This window comes from Meriones unguiculatus, chromosome 9, assembly GCF_030254825.1.
Source record: "Meriones unguiculatus strain TT.TT164.6M chromosome 9, Bangor_MerUng_6.1, whole genome shotgun sequence".
Lineage (NCBI taxonomy): Eukaryota > Metazoa > Chordata > Mammalia > Rodentia > Muridae > Meriones > Meriones unguiculatus.
This window is the reverse complement of record NC_083357.1, coordinates 50,261,608-50,279,676: the sequence shown is the minus strand read 5'-3', so window position 1 is coordinate 50,279,676 and position 18,069 is coordinate 50,261,608. Positions and strand designations below refer to the sequence as shown.

At 46.0% G+C, this 18,069-nt stretch overlaps 1 protein-coding gene across 10 annotated transcripts in view; it reads left to right on the top strand.

Annotated features, from left to right (window-relative positions):
• The window catches only part of Parp4 (poly(ADP-ribose) polymerase family member 4), a 94,615-nt gene that overhangs the window by 13,112 nt on the left and 63,434 nt on the right, over positions 1-18,069 (top strand). For all 10 annotated transcript variants that reach the window (XR_009594185.1, XM_060391134.1, XM_060391140.1 and 7 more), the window contains exons 2-10: positions 2,684-2,816; positions 5,148-5,343; positions 6,493-6,556; positions 7,162-7,237; positions 8,586-8,696; positions 11,214-11,363; positions 13,005-13,142; positions 14,348-14,521; positions 16,426-16,586. Coding sequence is in view for 9 of the 10 variants with exons in the window: in XM_060391134.1 (XP_060247117.1) it covers positions 2,685-2,816; positions 5,148-5,343; positions 6,493-6,556; positions 7,162-7,237; positions 8,586-8,696; positions 11,214-11,363; positions 13,005-13,142; positions 14,348-14,521; positions 16,426-16,586 (1,202 nt within the window). In the remaining variant the exon portion in view is untranslated. The remainder of the gene's footprint in view (positions 1-2,683; positions 2,817-5,147; positions 5,344-6,492; positions 6,557-7,161; positions 7,238-8,585; positions 8,697-11,213; positions 11,364-13,004; positions 13,143-14,347; positions 14,522-16,425; positions 16,587-18,069) is intronic.

Sequence of the window (18,069 nt, the reverse complement as noted above, 5' to 3'; positions counted from 1 at the left end):
ATAGCACATACTACTATTGCTATAAGCTGGGATAGTCATGTTAGCTTTGGTTTTTAGATGGGACAATAGTTCAAGGGGACACTGACAAATTACAGCAGACCAAGGAATTTTTTTCTTTTTTTTTTAATTTTTTAAAAATTTTTATTATTAGTTACATTTTATTAACTCTGTATCCGAACTGTATCCCACTCCCTCATTCCCTCCCAATCCCACCCTCCCTCCGTCATCTCCTCCCTGCCCCTTTCCAAGTCCACTGATACCAAGGAATTTGTTAGAAGTGTTATTATTAACATCATGAGCAGAGAGACGGAGGGCAGGGCAGCATGATCGTAGGGGCTCCTTGATTCTTGGCAGGAGGCAGGGGACCAGATGTGGCACTGCTTTGATGTATACTCAGTAGACGCCCCTAAATTCACTGTCAACGATATTCGCTGGAAAGTGACTCCTTTAAGACTGACTTGAAGCCAGCAGTGGTGGCGCACACCTTTAATCCCAGTACGCGGGACGAAGAGGCAGGTGGATCTCTCTGAGTTTGAGGCCAGCCTGGTCTACAAAGTGAATCCAGGACAGCCAAGGTTATGTGGGGGTGGGGGTGGGGAATGACTTGAGCTAGCCCTAATCCTGGGACACAGGCTGAAGCAAAACGATTGTTGCAAGCTCAAGACTGGGTTATAAAATTTGTGCCAGGCCAGCCACGGCTACATTAAAAAAAAAAAAAATCTGTCTCAAAAATTGGTATGTGTGTGTGTATGACTTGGGAAAATGTCATAATGAAATGCATAATTAAGATATATTCATGAAAAGCATTTTTAGGGGACTGGAGAAATGGCATACTACTCTTACAGAGGACATGATTTACTTTCACAGCCCCCATGACAGGTGGCCGCAAACTGCGGTTGTAGTTGGATGTGACATCTTAACCTCTGAGGGCACCCACACTCATTTGCACACACCCCACCCCATGAATATGCATACACATGATTTAAAATACTAAAAATAAATATCTTAAAAAACATCTTCTAAATGGGAAGCAACTCAAAAGCAAACAAACCAGGCCTGCAAAGGGGGCTCAGGGTGTAGCAGGATGGAAGAATATTTGGGCCCTCGGGTTCCAACCTCAGCACTATGCACAAAAAGTATGACAATAAATACACTTAAAATGCTGCAGCTGCAGGGGTAGCCCTGTATGTGCTTAGCAGGCCTCAAATTAAAAAAAAAAAAAAAAAGTCAGAACACACAGAAATCATAAACGAGTAGAGGTAGCCGAGTGTTCTCTCTGCACTGGTCCTGCCCTCTCCCTCTGGCTGTCGAAGCCCCCCCCCCAGACTAGTCACCCTTGTCCGCTCTTGTGATGCTTGTGTTACTTTCGTATCTTTTCCATGTATATGTGCATGTGGAGTTCCAGCGTGGTGGCAGGCGCCCCTGCCCTCTGCCCCTGTTCACGTTTTCATTCTGGGGACTCTCTCACCTCCTGTGTTTGATGGTCCTTCTGAGGGAGGATCCTGATGAGGAGACTCAGGCCTACAGTGGAGGAAATCGATGGTCTGTCCATCATTGTGCCCATAATACAAATGTTGCATTGACTCATCATCTCAGAGCTACACTGAGGGACAACGTTGATGGGCCCTAGCCCTGCTCCCAAAAGGCCCTGCTGTGCGGTCCCTGAGCCTGCCATCCCGCCCTGTAGCGGCTTGTGAGGGTCGGGCTAGGCCGCCTGTCTTGCTAGAGCACTTGAATTGAGTGTTCATGACCTGTGGGCCAACCAGAATAAATGAACTGTGGGACAATACCCGGCCAGTGAGAGCTCCGTAGAGATCAAATTACACTGCATGTCAAACAGCCGCATGCAATTCCCGTTCTGAAGGAAAGGGTTGTATTCTGCCCCCATTCAGGTCTGACTCACTTGAAGGCTGAAGCTAGATTCCAGGCCGGCCCCTCTGTTAGACTGGTTTATATGACTTTGGGCACTGTTCCTGCTCTGTGAAATGGGGGTAAAGTGTCAAAAACCATAGTCAGGCTGGGGGCGTCGCTCAGTTGGCAGAAAGTCTGCCTAGCGTTCCTGGGCTCAGTGCCCAGCACATATAAACTGGGCGCAGTGGCTCACGCCTGTAATCCCAGCACGGAAGAGGTGGCGGCAGTGGAGTCGGGAGTTCAGGGTTCAGCTACAGAAAACCTCATCCCGAAAAAAACGGAGTTGACCTATCACAGAGAGGTTTGCGCGTGGATGTTTATTCACAATAGTTAAATTATGGAACCAACCTAGGTGTCTAGAAACAAGAACAGATAAGAGGTATTTGATGTATGTACACAATGGAATTTTTTCAGCCATAAAGAGGAACAAAATCATGTCATTTGCAAAAAAAAAAAAAAAAAAAACGGATGTAACTGGATTAAACCAGTTACAGGAAGACAGATACGTTTTCTTCTGTGTGTGCTTCCTAAATTTCACATGGCTACATAAAAATCACACATGTATGTTTATATATGTAATATATATGTGTATGTATATAGAAGTAAAACCATCTGGGAGGTCAAAAAGGATCAATAGAAGGAGTGGGAAGGGGAATAGAGATGTGAGAGGGAATGAGTTCCATGTGTAATATATGCATGTATGAAACTTTAAAGTCATGCAGTTACAGCAGCAAGCAAAAACCTATGACTCAAAACTATTTTTTTCTTTCAGGATGACTTTGGGAATCTTTGCAAATTGTATATTCTGCTTGAAAGTCAAACACTTACCTCGTCAACAGAAGAAAAAGCTGCAAACCGATATTAAGGAAAACGGTGGAAAGTTTTCCTTTTTATTAAATCCTCAGGTATTTCCAAATCTCACCAGTTGCTTTCTGATTACTGTGACATGGGCAGGGAACACCTCTCGTGGTTAGAGAGTAAGCAGAGAAGACAGGCAGCAGGAGACAGAGAAGTGTGGAGACACCGGGACATGGCCCCCTGAGGAATGGGCCAGAGAAGCAGGGGCTGCCAGAGGACACAGCCCAACCCAGACTTCTGCTGTGGACATTTTGTAGCATTGTCTCTATCTTGTAAATCTGGGTTTAGTCAAAGATGGAAAGAACGTTTCGGACTGTTCTCAAAAGAGAAAAGTCATATTGTACCTGCTTGCAAAAGGCACACTGTATCGCTGGCCAGTAGGTCAGTGCTGGGCTCACAGCCGGGGACAGTGAGGGTGGAGCAGGGGTTGGGGCAGAAAGCATTGTGAACTATTCTTTCTGTGGTAGCTTATCTCATAAGAGCTAAAGGGAGCTACTGCTTCTTGAGAGAGGAACTGTAGGCCCAAGCATTAAGATACAGTTTCATGAGTGGATGTAATCTTGAAAATTGTTAAGGCAATTTCTCTTTTTTATTCATTTTATTTGGTGGGATTGGGGTCAGGTTTCTCTGTACCGCCATGGCTGTCCTGGAACTCACTCTGTAATCAGGCTGGCCTTGAATTCAGAGACCTGCCTGCCTCTGTCTCCCGAGTGCTCAGATTAAAAAAGGCAAAATGAGAGTTTAAAGGCATTATACCCCGCACTTGCTGGCCCTGTCCTTTGTTTGTCCCTCTGTTGATAGGTCTGACCCTGGCTGCCTTTCAGGGGTCTACCCCCTGAACTAGCCACAGTGAGCTCATCTACCCTGGGAGGCAAGTTCAGCTCCCAAAGGGTACCACAAAGGGAATGTCCCGCTCACCTCCAGTTCAGGCAGAGCAATGCTTCCATCACGTGAGAGACTTTCCAGCCTCCCCGTTCCCATGGCTGGGTAAATAACCCACTTAAGAGTAATGGTACACTGCCTTCTGGACAGTTACCCGTGCTTTCTGCTGTTCAGGAAGCTCTTTCATCCTGCGTATGAGATAGTTTGGACTCCTTTTTTTCCCCATTGTATGTAAATGTTTGAAATGTGCACAGCAGTAGTGATAAAGGAGATGCAAAACCAGGAATGGTGGGACATGTCTGTAATCCCAGCACTTGGAAGGCTGAGGCAGGAGGGTCAAGTTCCAGGCCAGGCTGGGCTACATGGTCAGACGGTCTAAAAGGAAAAATGCAACAACATAAAACAGTAAATAAGCATCTGGATGGTTGGGTGGGTGGATGGATAAGTGGATGGGTGGGTGGGTGGATGGATAAGTGGATGGGTGGGTGGAGGAATAGATAGACAGATAGACAAGGAATGAACTTGAAAATAAACCTTATTTAAGCAGGAAAAGAAGGTCAAATAGTATAAAAACAAGCCCTCCTTTGTGTAGTCATACCTCTTGTCTGCAAAGAAGAGCTCCAGAAAGATCTATGAGGAGCAGGTCACAGAAGAACCTCTGAGAGAAGGCACTGGGAGCAGTGGGGGAGGGCTGGCGGAAACCCCTATCACTTTATAAATGTTTATAACCTGCATGGACTTTTATATAGTTTATTCACACTATATAAAAAATGGAGGCTGAGGTGACAGTTCAGGGTGAAGCGTTGGCCACGCCACCCTGAGGGCCTGAATGTGATGAACCCCCTGACCCCATGTGAATGAAGGAGCCTGGTCTGTAATCCCTGGGAGGTAGGAACAGAAGAATCCTTGAAATGTCCTGTAATATCTGTGGCAAATGACAGAGAAGAGACCTTACCTCAGACAGGTAGACAGTGAAGACCGACCTCCAATGTTGTCCTCTGACTTCCATACGCACAGTGTGGCTCATGTGCCGTACTCACCGGGTGAGCAAACACATCACACACATACACATGTGTGCACTCCCAGTTTAAAAAGAAACTAAATAGAACTGCAAAGTAACAAAAGAATTACCTTTTGTACCTTCCTTTCTTGACTACAGAAATAACAGAGCAAGTACATAAAGATGGATGCATGAGTGCGTTCACAGCAGTGGGAACGTGGAAGCTCACCCATAACCACGGTCTAATCTGTGTGGCTGAGGGTAGGGGTTGTAGCTCTGTGGCAGAGTGCTTCCTGAGCATAGCCGAGGCCCTAGGTCTGATCCAGACCTGGGAGGCGGAGAGGGAGCAGCCTGTGTGTGTGTGTTTACGTTTTTCTAGAAGTGTAAGTTATAAAGTTTTTCACACATCTGGAAAAATCACCATAAACTGCCTTTGGGGGTAAAAGATACAGATGCAAATGCTCTTCTTAAAGTTTGCCTTTACCTTTGTCCCCAGTGCACACACATCATCGTAGACAGCGCTGACGTCCTGAGCCGGTGCCAACTGAGCTCCATCCAAAAGAACGATGTCCAGATTGCAAACCCAGAGTTCATATGGGACTCCGTCAGACAGCGGAGACTCTTGGATGTGAAGAGTTATGACTCAAGCTCACTGGCTCTCACGCCACTCCCAGAGGAAAAGAGCTGCTCTGGTGAGCGTGTCCTGCCAAGTAGTCAGTGTGTGATAGCTGCCATGGTAGACATTCACACATGTCAGATGTGTTACAGGGGGAAAATTTGTCCAGAAATACTACAAAGTAATCATGCTTCATTTTAACTCAGAAATGGCAAACAAAATCCTTCAATGTGAAGTCCAGTGAGGTCAGACTCAAAATGGCTAATAGAGCCTGCTGGCCTCAGAATATCTGATGTTATTGTATTTCAGTTTATTTGTTTTGTGTATGTGTGTAAATTCGTGCGTCAGGTGGCACTGTGGCAGTCAAAGGACAGCCTTGGGTATCATCCTTTGAAATGCTGTCCATCTCCTTTCAGATAGGACCAATCACTGGTGTGGAGCTCACTAGTTAGTCTGTCTTTTGAAAAAGCCCCAGGGACCCTCTTGTTTCCAGCCCCACCTGGCCCCCTTGCAATCTTGGGGTTGCAAGATTGCCCTGCCATACCCAACTTTTTACTTCCGTGCTGGGGAGCAAGCTCAGGTCCTCATGCCTGCAAAGTAAGCCCTTTACAAGCTGAGCCATCTCCAGCCCTCGTGTATAACTTTAACTGGGACTAGAATAATTGTTGGTGTTAAAACAAACAAACAAAAAAACAAAACAAAAAAAAAAGTCATTACTGTGCTGGTAAGATGGTGCATGAGGATCACTGGAGCCTAGGAATCCATGGCCAGCATGGGCAACAGGATGAAACCCTCAACCAAAAAAAATCAAAAACCACCAACAAAACAAAAAGCAGAATTGAGGCTGAGCACTTGGCTCACCAGTGGAGTGTTTACCCAGCATGTGTAAGATCCTGAGGTTGAGTCCCCACAACACTGGAGGGGAATTCTATAGCAGACATCTATATTTTATAATATAACCAGCCTCGCAGTGGTGGCGCACGCCTTTAATCCCAGCACTCGGGGGCAGAAGCAGACAGATCTCTGAGTCTGAGGCCAGCTTGGTCTACAGCATGAGTTCTAGGACAGCTAGGGTGACACAGAGAAACCCTGTCTTGTAAAACAGAGAGAGAGAGAGAGAGAGAGAGAGAGAGAGAGGAAGAAGAAGAATTATAACAATTTAGCAGTTGTTTCACAATTAGTTATAAGTCTTTGAATAGTCAACAGGTTTTTCTTTTAATTCTAGAAGTGGAAACAGAAGATCTATCTTTGGACAACAACCTAGAGAATGAAAACACCGAAATCACTGAGTAAGCAAAATATTTTGTAAGCTTCAATCACAGTATTATTAAAACTATAGATGATGCGAAGAATGGAACACACGCCTGTAGCCCCTGCACATGGGAGGCTGAGGCAGAACTGCGCTACCATGAAAAGCCAAGCCAAACAAGCAAAGGGCAGGTGACACTTTGGACCCCTCTATGTGGTGAAAGGACTTGACGTGGCCCAGCAAGTACTGGAAGCCAGAGCCCAACCAAGCACAGTGACCAGAGAAGGTGACAGTGTCTTCTGTCACTGTTTCTGTAGCCTGTCCTTACCTCCCTGGGCACCCAAATTCGGGTCATTAGTGCTTGGGAATCACAAAAAGGAGGATGGAGATCTCCCTGGTCATCCGTCTCCGAATGCACGAGTTAAATTATCACACTCCACCCCCATGTAGGTGAAAATCGGAAAACAGTAACTAAGACGTTAGTTGTGCAGAGCTGGATCCAGCTCATTCCACAATGGCTTTAGTGTACCCAGAGGCACTGAGGACCTGCTGTGTATATAAGAAGGGATCAAGGGATCCATTGGAGGACTCTGTGTGGTCTAAAGTTCCATTTCCATCTTAAACGTTTAATTATTCAAATTTCAGGGCTTCTGCAGAGGATGCTGAAATGCCTCATTTTCTTCAAGACTTTGAAGTTGTGAAATATGACATCTTGGAAAAAGTAAGAGCCTTATTTCTACTTAGAGAAAAGAAACTGAATGATTTCCAAAAACATTTCCTTTTTGATGATTTTCTTATTGCTTTGAAAAATTGTTCATATTCGGTGGAATATCATATGTCCTGTAATACAAGTTGTTTTTTTGTTTTTTTGTTTTTTTTAATCTTTTTTACATTAATTACATTTTATTTGCTTTGTTTCCCAGCTGTAGCCCCCTCCCTCATTCCCTCCCAATCCCTTCCAAGATATATTTTTTATTTATACAACATTCGGCATGCACACCAGATCTTACTATGGATGATTATGAGCCACCATGTAGTTGCTGGGAATTGAACTCAAAACCTTTGGAAGAACAGTGAATGTTCTTAACCTCTGAGCTATTTCTCCAGCCCGACGAGTTGGTTTTTACTATTTGGAAGATGTTTGTTTAAATTTTGCTTGATTAAAGGCTCAGGCCTATAATCCCAACCCTTAAGAGGCTGAGCCAGAGAGTTGTGAGTTCAAGACAGCCTTAGCTACACAATGAAACCCCATCTCAAATAAGACCCCAAAACCAACCAAATTTTAAAAGAAGAAGAACATTTTTTTATTGTTCTTAATGAAAGTAATTTATGCTCATAATATAGTTTGTTTTGAGCAGGATCTCGTGTACCTCAGGCTGGCCTCGATCTTGCTACATAGCGGAAAATGACTGAATTCCTGATCCTCCTGCCTCTGCCTCCCAAATGGTAGGATTACAAGTGTGCACCACCCAGTTTATGCAGTGCTTGAGATCAAACCCAGGGCTTCAGGCATGTAAGCAAGCACTCTACCAGCTGAGCTACAGTCCAGCCACTCACAGCACTTACTTAAAAACAGAAAACATCAAGATGGCGTTAGCAAACCTCCACCTCCACTCTGTCATTAGCTGTTTCTCATACTCAGAAAGGATAGATTGACACCAAATATTCATGCCATGTTGAATTGTTCCTTTTGCATAGAAGAAAACAGAAAACTTCATTGACAGTCACACAAATTAAAATCAACACTTGCCTTCCGAGTGATGGCCCACTTATGTTTTTAGATGAGTGAATAAAATGTAAATGTAGAAGAATATTTCCCTCTATATTAAGAAAAGAGTGAAAAGTGACATAAACACATAGAGAAAATAACGTGCCAAAATATTCATAGTGATTATATCGTTGTGACAGGGTTTCAAGTGATTTTTTTTTTAACTCCCTTGGTACATCTGTGTTTTCTAACATATTTCTTCAAATGAGCATGCTTTGCTTCTGCTTATTAGGAGGCCTTTTCGGATGTGGAGTGTGACTACTTTTCATAGCTCTGCTTCTAAACGCACCCTGTCTTGTAGGTGGGAGTGGACCGAGGCCCTGAGACAGTGGTGGTAGAACTTCAGTGTTCCCGAGACCCAGGGGGCTGCCCCTTTGTGATATCAGCACACTTCCTCCTGAGTGATCAAAAGGTAGCAAAGATTCTCCTCCTACATCTTTCCCCCTACTCCTCCATCCTTCCCTCCTCCTCTTCTATCCTTTCTCCTCATCCATCTTTTCCTCCTTATTCTCTTTTCCTCATCAGCCTCCATAGTGTTGCGACTACTGGCGTGAGCCACATACCTGCCTCACAACAGAGTCTTCCCTGTGGTTCACTGTGACAGTTCTCACACTGCTGTGCATGTGAAGTACTCGGGGCTCATGGTCACATAAAGCTGGAGATGACAAGGATGGTTTTGCAGAAGCCATGACCTCTGTCCTATTTCAGTGTCAACTCAAGAGCCCACTGTGATCTAAAACAATTATGAAATTTAAAAAAAAAATGGACCCAGGGCGAATACCTCAGAGCTCAGTGAAGTGTGCAAGAGGCGTGTCTTCTCACATAAAGTCCACCTAGCAGACCTACCATGGCCAGAGACACAGCAGCCATTCTTCCCTGAGAGAGGGCCTCACAGTGATCCACACAGGCTCTGGAAGCTTACTATCTTGTCCCTAGCCCAGGTGTCACTCTGGTGAACAGGAAAGACACACACATCAAACACGGCCGTCTGAGAAGCCCTGACCCTCTGGAGTGTGTCCTGTCATAACAAGGACTTCAGAGGAGAGTGGAGAGGCACCAGTTAAGCCTTCTTCAAGAAAGCCCAAAGCCTCAGTTTCCACCAGACGTTCACTGAGGCCCTAATCGCACTGCAGTTTACCGGGGACGGCAAAACAATCGCAGCTGACTGTTTTTTGGATGGGTGCAAAGGTCTTCATTTTGAGACAGATCTCACTCCCGCCTCGGCTTCTGATGTCGGGATCACAAGCCTACATTACTGCACCAGCCTTACAGCCGACTTTTATCAGGTTTCTGTGGGAACAGAGCTAGAACCTTAGTCCAGGGTCAGCTGTGTCCAGGTAGGAAACATTAAATCTTGTGCCCCAAAATACATGGTTACTTTGTTATATGGATAAAAAGTAATTCAACATCAGATTGAAAACCATGGTAGACATAGCGGTGTATAGGCTGCAATGGTGCGCCCCAGTTACCCTCCATCCTTAGCAAGCTCACGTCCGAGCACTCCAGCAGAGGCCTGCTGTCTGCCTGCTGGGAGAAGACTCACCTGGCAGTAGTGAGGGCTGCAGAAGCGGCTCCTCCTGTTTGCCCTGCTTCATGAAACATCCTAGTAGAAAACTCTAAAAAACTTCCATTCTTAGGATGCTCTCCGTCACTTAACAAACCATCTGAAATAATTAACTCATAAAAATGAAAGGCTGGAGCTAGAGAGATGGCTCAGAGGCTGGGTGCTTGCCCAGGGGACCTGAGTTTGGCTCCAGCACCCATTTTTTAACAACTGAGAAAAGAATGAAAAGCTTTAGGGTGGGGCTGCTGCTCAGAGAAGTCTTGCCCAGCAGGTTCAAGGCCCCTTTGGTTCTCTTCGGCCCCGGGACAGTTAAGACCCAAACTCTAGCATCTACTGTTTAAATGGAGTAGCTAGGGAGTATAGGTCATTTCTGTAAGTTTCAGAGATCGCTGCAGTGAGCAGTCTAGGAGCGTGATTTCGCCCTGTGGCTGTATGCCTCAGCGTTGGCACCAGGACTCCCAGGCAGGGCAAACCATCGTCCTCTGTTGTCTGGGGTCTCTAAGCCGAGTTGCTCACGGTCGTGGGATGGGTTTCCGAGAGCAGAAAGTGCCGCAATCGTGGCTGCAGGAACAGCCCATGGCTCATGTTATGTGCCTGACCACAGAGCCTTCCTGCCCTTTTCCTCAGTGAAAGCCTACTTCGTTTTGACTGATGCCTGTCCCCATCCTTGGTAAGTTAGTTTTCTTTCCTTCCCTAACCTTGACTGACCTTCTACATTCCCAAAAAAGAGTGGATGCCAGTCTTCAAAGTTCATTAAACCAGTGTACAAAGTGAGACTGCACAGGCCCCGAGCACGTGCTTGAAGAAATGCTTCCCCACACGGAGTCTTTTCTCTCTGTTCTGCCCACCCGGGCCTTCTCCTCCCTGAACTCCAGCTCTAAGGCTGTTCTTTGAAAACTGAATGGTTTAAGTGTTCCTTTTCTATCACTGTGATAAACGCCAGGGCCAACGCAGCTTGTAGAAGGAAGGAGTCTTTCCTCGCTGTGGTAGGGAGGCGTGGCAGGAGGCAGGCGTGGCCCCTGGAGTGGCAAACTGAGAGCTCCTGTCTTCAACTGAAAGCGGAAAGGGGAAACAGGCAAAGAGTGTGACTTTTGAAACCCGAAACAAAGCCTGCCCCTCCCCCATGATGTACTTCCCCCAACAAGATCACACCTCTCAGCCTCCTCCAAAAAAAAAAAAACACCTGCCACCTAGGGGTCAAACCCTGACATCAGAGCCTGTGGGAGACATTCTCATTCAAACCAGCCTAGTAATTCTTGAGGAAAAGTCGTTTTTAAACACCTTCATGGCAGGATGTGGGTATTCACGGAAGAGATGAGTATGTTGGTGAGTTGCTGTGTCTTTTCTGTGTGCTGTAATTCACAGACTAGAAGAGAGAGCACTGGAAAGCAAACCTCTGAAGGTGCAAGTGAATATTATGAAAGTTACATAGAAGACCTGAAGAGACAAGGATTTCTGCCCCGAGAACACATTACAGCTGAAGCAACACAGCTGGCGTCGGAGAAACTGCAGGCAGTAAGTTTGGCTGTGACATGATTGTGCAAACCACAGGCAGTGTGCTGGCTGTGACATGATTGTGCAAACTGCGAGTAGAAGGCCTGCTATGATACAATCCTGTCATGCTGGTGGGAGGATGTGCTGTGTGTTGTTTTGTCTGGTTTGATTTGGGGTTTTTTTTTTTTTTTTTTAGATCCTCTCCCTCTTTAGTCAAACCTCCTGTCTCACCCTCCTAAGCACTAAGATTCTACACAGGCACCACCTTTTTTTTTTTTTTTTAAACTGGGGTCTTACCATGTAACTCTGCCTGGCTTAGAACTTATTATGCAGACCAGCCAGGCCTTGAACTTACAGAGATTCACTGCCTGTGTTAAAGGCCTGTTGTGCTTCCTTCCCCAGCAATTTGAAGATCTGTTTTAGTTGGTTGATTTTACATGTGTGGATGTTTCACCTGCATGCCTGTCGGGGCACTCTGGGTACTGACAGAGGCCAGAAGAGGTCTTTACGTCCTCTGGAACTGAAATTACAGGTGGCTGTAAGCTGAGGTGTAGGTGCTGGGAATGAAACCCAGGCCCCCGGGATGGGCAGCCATTACTCTTAGCCATCTCTCTAGTCTAGAGCCACCTCTCTAGTCTTGATTTCAATCTTGGCCAGGCATGGTGGCTTACACTTACAATCAAGTGCCTCGAAGGTTGAATTGAGAGGATCTGGGGTTCAAGTCCATCCAAAGCTACACAGTATGTTTGAAGCCAGCCTTGGTTTCATGAAGCGCTGTCTCAGAGAAGGAAATACTGTCTTTATTTAAATAAAATAAACCCTGGCAGGGGAGAAGGGAAGCTAAGAGAAAGAAAGATAACCCTGAAGGCATGATCATATGATTGGGCAGTGAGCTGTGGGACAAGCTATAAGATCAATTGTTTATCTCAGCAACAGAGATTTCACTCCTGTAGCGTGGGCTTTGACTCCAGGCTCCTTAGCATTTACTGCATGTGTTTAATGCCGCTGACAGGCCCTAATCTTACAGAGTAAAGGAACAGACAAGAGGAAGAATAAAATGGAAGAAAAGCGGTAGGAGTGGGGGCAGAGAGGGGTGAGGACAAGGAACCCCAGTGGAGAAAGGAGGCCTGAGCCGCTTGGGATCTGAGTCTGTCCTGTGTTGCTGCCACAAGATACACGAGGCTAAAAACTTGATAAAGAAGGCTCTTTGGCTCTCAGCCTGGTGGCTTGGAGGCAGAAAGCCCATGGCACTGGCATCCTTATCTTCATTGTAATATGGAAGGGCTTCTCCCTCAAGAAAGGTATCTATTGCCCTGCGTTCTGAACAGGTTCCATCCGTCTTCACCTCTGGAAGGATGAACCACCATGACATGTCCACAGCCAGGCCACCAGCACATGAACCTTGAGGGATGCTCAGCCATTTCCAGCCTTAGCTCCTCTCTTGGGCTATGCTGCTTTTTCTCGCGTTTTGCTTCTGGGTTTATACTGTTGTGTTTGGTCGCTTGGCTGCTTGGTTGGTTGGGAGTGGAACCCAGGGTCTCCGATGCACTAGGCTAGTGCTCTGCTACTGACCTACACCCAGCTCCTCTGTCATCTTCACACAAGGTGCTCACGGGGACTTTTCTTGGTTGGGGGTGATCCTTTGTCATTTTGTTGCTTCAGTTGCTTCTGGAGGAGGTCGTAAGTTCGGATACGCTGAGCCAGGAGGTGAGCAGTTTGGTGGAGATGATCTGGGCGGAAGCCCTGGGCCACCTGGAGCACCAGCTTCTCAAGCCAGTGAACAGCATAAGCCTGAATGACGTAAGTCAAGTGTTACACTGAACGGTACAACAGACCTCCCTCCTGGCAAGCTGGTGTAAACACCAGTGCTAACATTCGTGCGCTGGTTGCTTTACACTGAAGTCCAGTCCCCACTGTTCTTGCCTCATTCCCTAAAGATAGGGAACATCCAGAAAGCCGATGTCCTTGTCATGTCGGTTCTTAGTGCTGGTCAGTATAGGCCTAACTAAGCATTAGTGCCAAGGACAGTGTCGCCAAGGGACAGGTTGGTGGTGCCTCGCTTGGATACCCAGCTCCTGACCCGCTTCGCAGCAATCCCTTCAGCCTTTCACCCTATCAGGAAAGTCAGGCTTGCTTCTAAACACCAGAACAGGCTGTTCTCTTCCCCGTTATGTCTGACGCTGATTGAAAGAAGTGATGACAGAAGATATTCCCAGTGATAAACTCATGCAGCTGAGCACTCCTCTGAAGACAATGCAGGGAGCTTGCCCCTGTGGGATGAAGCTCATTGTTTCAAAGAGAGACAGATTTCCTGCATAATTTGGAACGTAGCCCTGCTTTGAGGCTGGCATCGCTCTACATTCCTCATGAAAAGCAAGTCTCCTGTAGTTGCGTTCATATTCCTGTCTGTGGAAATATGTGTTCATGTATATAGAAATATGATGGTGCATTTTTCTTCAGTGGCGTAGCCACGGAAAAGTTGCCCATGACCCAGCAAATAACCCTGCTTTTAAACAAATGCAAGCAACCTTTTAGAAACTCAGTGGGTTCTTTAAGAAATAACCTTAAGAAAGTTCCCACCACTTCTGAAGTACCTCCCTAGGGACTAAGCTTTAAAGATGAGCCTTAGAAACACAGTTAAGACCCAAACTAACAGGATTGAAATTGAGAAAGAAGTAATACATTTTACTGTTTTGGTTTTTTTTCGAGACAGGGTTTCTCTATATAGTCTTGGCTGTCCTGACCTCACTTTCTAGACCAGGATGGCTTTGAACTCACAGAGATCTGCCTACCGCTGCCTTCCTGAGTGCTGGATTATGGGTGCGCACCACTGTGCCTGGCATATGTTCTATTTTTTTAAAACACCCAAACTGTAGCAGCATCAGCAATCTATAGAAAAGTCATATATACACAAACATATGTATGTATTCTTATATGTTTTATGCATGTCTCCTATGGTTATCAAGATTTGAATTTTAATAAGATATTTGATTTTCTGCTTGCAGGTGAGTAAAGCAGAGGGGATTCTCCTTCTTGTAAAAACAGCACTGAAGAATGGAGAAACAGCGGAGCAACTGCAAAAGACAATGGCTGAGTTCTACCGACTGATACCTCACAAACATCCAGACTCAGAAGAAGTCAGCCTGAGGTTGCTAGCTCAGAAAGAGGACCTTTGTCAGGTATGCTCCTGGAGTAAGAATTAAATTAAGTGTGTTGCAGGGTCATGCCATTAAAATATACTGAATTGGAGCTGGAGAGATGGCGTAGTGGTTAAGGACACTGGCTGCTCTTGCAAGGGACCCACACAGTGGCTCACAACCATCTGTAATTCCAGTTCCAGGGGATCCAGTGTCCTCCTGGTATCTGTGGGCACCAGCCATGTGCAGATAAAATACAGCGAAGTCTTTTAAAAAAGTAAAATAAAGCTAGGCATGATAGTGCATGCTTTTAATCCCAACACTTGGGAAGCAGAAATAGGCGTGTCTCTGTGAATTTGAGGCCAGCTTGGTCTACATAGTTCAAAGACAGCCAGGGCTATATAGAAAGACCCTGTCTCAAGAAACAAAAATATAATAGCAATAATAATAATGATAATAATAATAATAATAGTATAAAAATAAAAAATGCATATGGTGACTAAAGTCATGCATGGTGATACTTGTAATTCCAGCAGAGGAAGAAGAAGCAGGGGTTCAAGAGCAGTATCAACTACATAGCAAGTCTGGGCCCAGCCTGGGCTACATGAAACCCTCTCTCAAAAAAAAAAAAAAAAAGGAGGGGATGGAGAGATGGCTTAGTGATTAAGAGCACTTGCTGCTCTTGCCAAAGACCCGCTTTCAGCTCCTAGCACCCACACGTGGCTCACAGCCATCCATAAGTCCAGTTCCAGGGCCTCACATGTCCTCTCCTGACATCCACCAGCACCAGGTGTGTTCACGGTACACACACACACACACACACACACACACACGTAAGCAAAACATTTTTACAAATAAAGAGTAAGTAAGTTTTCAAAAAGTGGTGCATGTGCCAAGCGTGGAGGCGCACACCTTTAGCCCCAGCACTCAGGAGGCGGAGGCCGGCGATTCTCCGTGAGTTCCAAACCAGCCTGGTCTACATCCTGAGTTCTAGGATGGCTAGGGCTACGTAGAGAGACAGTGTCTCAAAAAAAAAGAGAAAAACAGACAGAAAGTGAGGTGTGTGACGATCGTGTGTGCTCTTGATGTCAGTCTGTTGGGATTTGGGATCACGCTTCCCGACATGTCTGTGAGGACATTTCCAGAGATGTTTACCTGAGGAGAGGAGGTCTACCCTCTACCCTGAAGGTGGGCAGTGGCCCCATGGTCCTGGACTGAAGAAAGCGGAGAAAGTGACCTGGGCACTTCCTCTCCCTCTGCTTCCTCCCAGCAGATGCAATGTCGGCAGAGGTGTCCCAGTCCTGCCACCACCCCTCTCTACCTTACGGGCTGTCCCCTAAACCAGGAGCAAAACAGCCTTTCTCCCTTAGGTTGCTTTTGTCGCCTATTTTGACACAGCAATGAGAAATTTAAAAATTTAAAAAGGAATGTACATTAGTATAGTATATTAAGTTACTATATTTGCTATCAGTGAGGCAATTTTTTCTTTCTATCTATGTATCTATGTATGTATGTGTCTGTCTGTTTATCTATATTTGAGATGGACATTTCTGTATTCATCCCAGGATAGCCTTGAACTCCTGGGCTCAAGTAATCCTGACTCAGACTCCCAAGCAGACAGGAAAACTGAGTTTTAATAACTTTATTTTTTCTATTAAGACTTGCATTGCCACTTGGGCTGGCCTGGAACTTACTGTGTAACCTAGGGTAAGCTCGAACTCATAGCAGTGTGTCTGCCTCCTCTCCCCAAGGGGGTTACAGGTGTAGTCACCATACCCAGCTTCCTACCCAGCGTGTATTCAGTTTGTTTTTCTACCAACATCCAATATTAATCAAAAACTCTGTGGAAAACGAATTTTTATCTTTTTGGAAGATACTGATTTAATGTATGTATTAACTTTAAATATGTGTTTTTTCTAATATCTCTGTATCATTTCCTCCCACAGCTGGTGAGAGACATGGTGAATGTTTGTGAAACGAATTTATCCAAACCCAACCCACCATCTCTCGCCAAATACCGAGCTTTGAGATGCAAGATCGAACACGTCGAACAGGATACTGAGGAGTTTTCCAGGGTGAGAAAAGAGGTGTTGCAGAGCGCTCACAGGTGGGTGAAGCAGGTCTCCGATACCAACGCAATGCCCTTTCCATCCTGCTGGCAAGTCAGTCACCATGCTAGGGGCCGATCCTCTGTGTTCGGACAAGACAGCTGCAGTATGATGGCAAAGAGTTACGCTCGTCTGTGCTCACATTGTCTTGAGGGGCTGGCAGGATGACGCAGTGGGTCAAAGCACTTGCTGCTAAACCCAACCACCTGAGTTTGATCCCCAAGACCCACGTGGTGAAAACAAGGAACCAGCTCCTACAAGTTGTCTCTAGCCTTCAGGGAGCGCTGTGAGACCTATGGACACAGACACACATTCCTCGTGGCTGGCACCACTCCTGGGTTTGGGTCCTGAACAGTGTAAGAGAGAGCAACACCAGCAGAGAGAGGAGTAAATAGCAAGGATCTACGCTTTTCTCCCTCCTTGCCCTTGCTCGTGTGTGTGTGTGTGTGTGTGTGTGTGTGTGTGTGTGTGTGTGATGTGAATGCCGCTCTGAGTCCTGCCTGTGCTTCTCAGCAGTAATAGGCTAGAGTCTGGGATTGTAAACCAAATTAACCCTCTCCTCCCCTGAGCTGCTTTTGGTCAGTGTACTTTACAATAGCAACAGAGATGACCCCGGGACAGGAGCCATTAAATACCAGCTGCATTTGCGTCCTCAGCGTATGATCACTGACTCCTCCACATTACACTTTTTCTAGCTAAGACTGTCTGGTTTGGTGTGGCTTGGTTTGATTTGGTTTGATTTGGTCTGGTCTGGTTTGGTTTGAGGCAGGGTGTCATTCTTCAGCCCAGGATATCCTTGGATTTAGAGAGATCCTCCTGCCTCAGCCTCCAGGGGGCTGGGATTATAGGCATGAATACCATGTCCAGCTAAGTCAAATGTACTTTGTGAAAGTTTAGAAACCATGTAAACTACAGAGAGAGAAATCATGCTCAGCCTGTCACTGCCCATATCATAACCACTTAGGATCTTGGAGTGGGCCATATCTCCTTCTGAATTATTCTTTCTTCAACTCACCTGGGACGTTCTGATAAATCAGCTCCCTGGATGAAATGCCATGATTGTCAGTGACTTATTTTGCAGGTAGGCGGGTTGAGACAGGGTCTTACTGTGTAAGTAACTTACAGGCTAACTTAGGAGTCACTGTGTAGACCACACTGGCCTTGAACCTGTATCAGTCCTCCTCCTGCCTGTTTCCCAACTGCTAGGGTGACAAGTGTGCACCATCATCCAGAGCTTGATTGACATTTGTTCATCTCTGTGGTATAAACACTCCACCCATGGCCAGCATCGAGGCACATTAGGATGCTTCTGACCTTGGACTTGGGAAGGCTTCCTGGCTTCCTCAGCCCACAGCACTATCCTTCAGCACTTTCCCCAGTGTTTCATGCCTCCCTGCCTAGGCCAGTTATTCACAGCCATCATGAATTCTTCCTACCATCACCTAGTGTCTATTTTCCTCCAAAGTACATTTCACTTCTCAG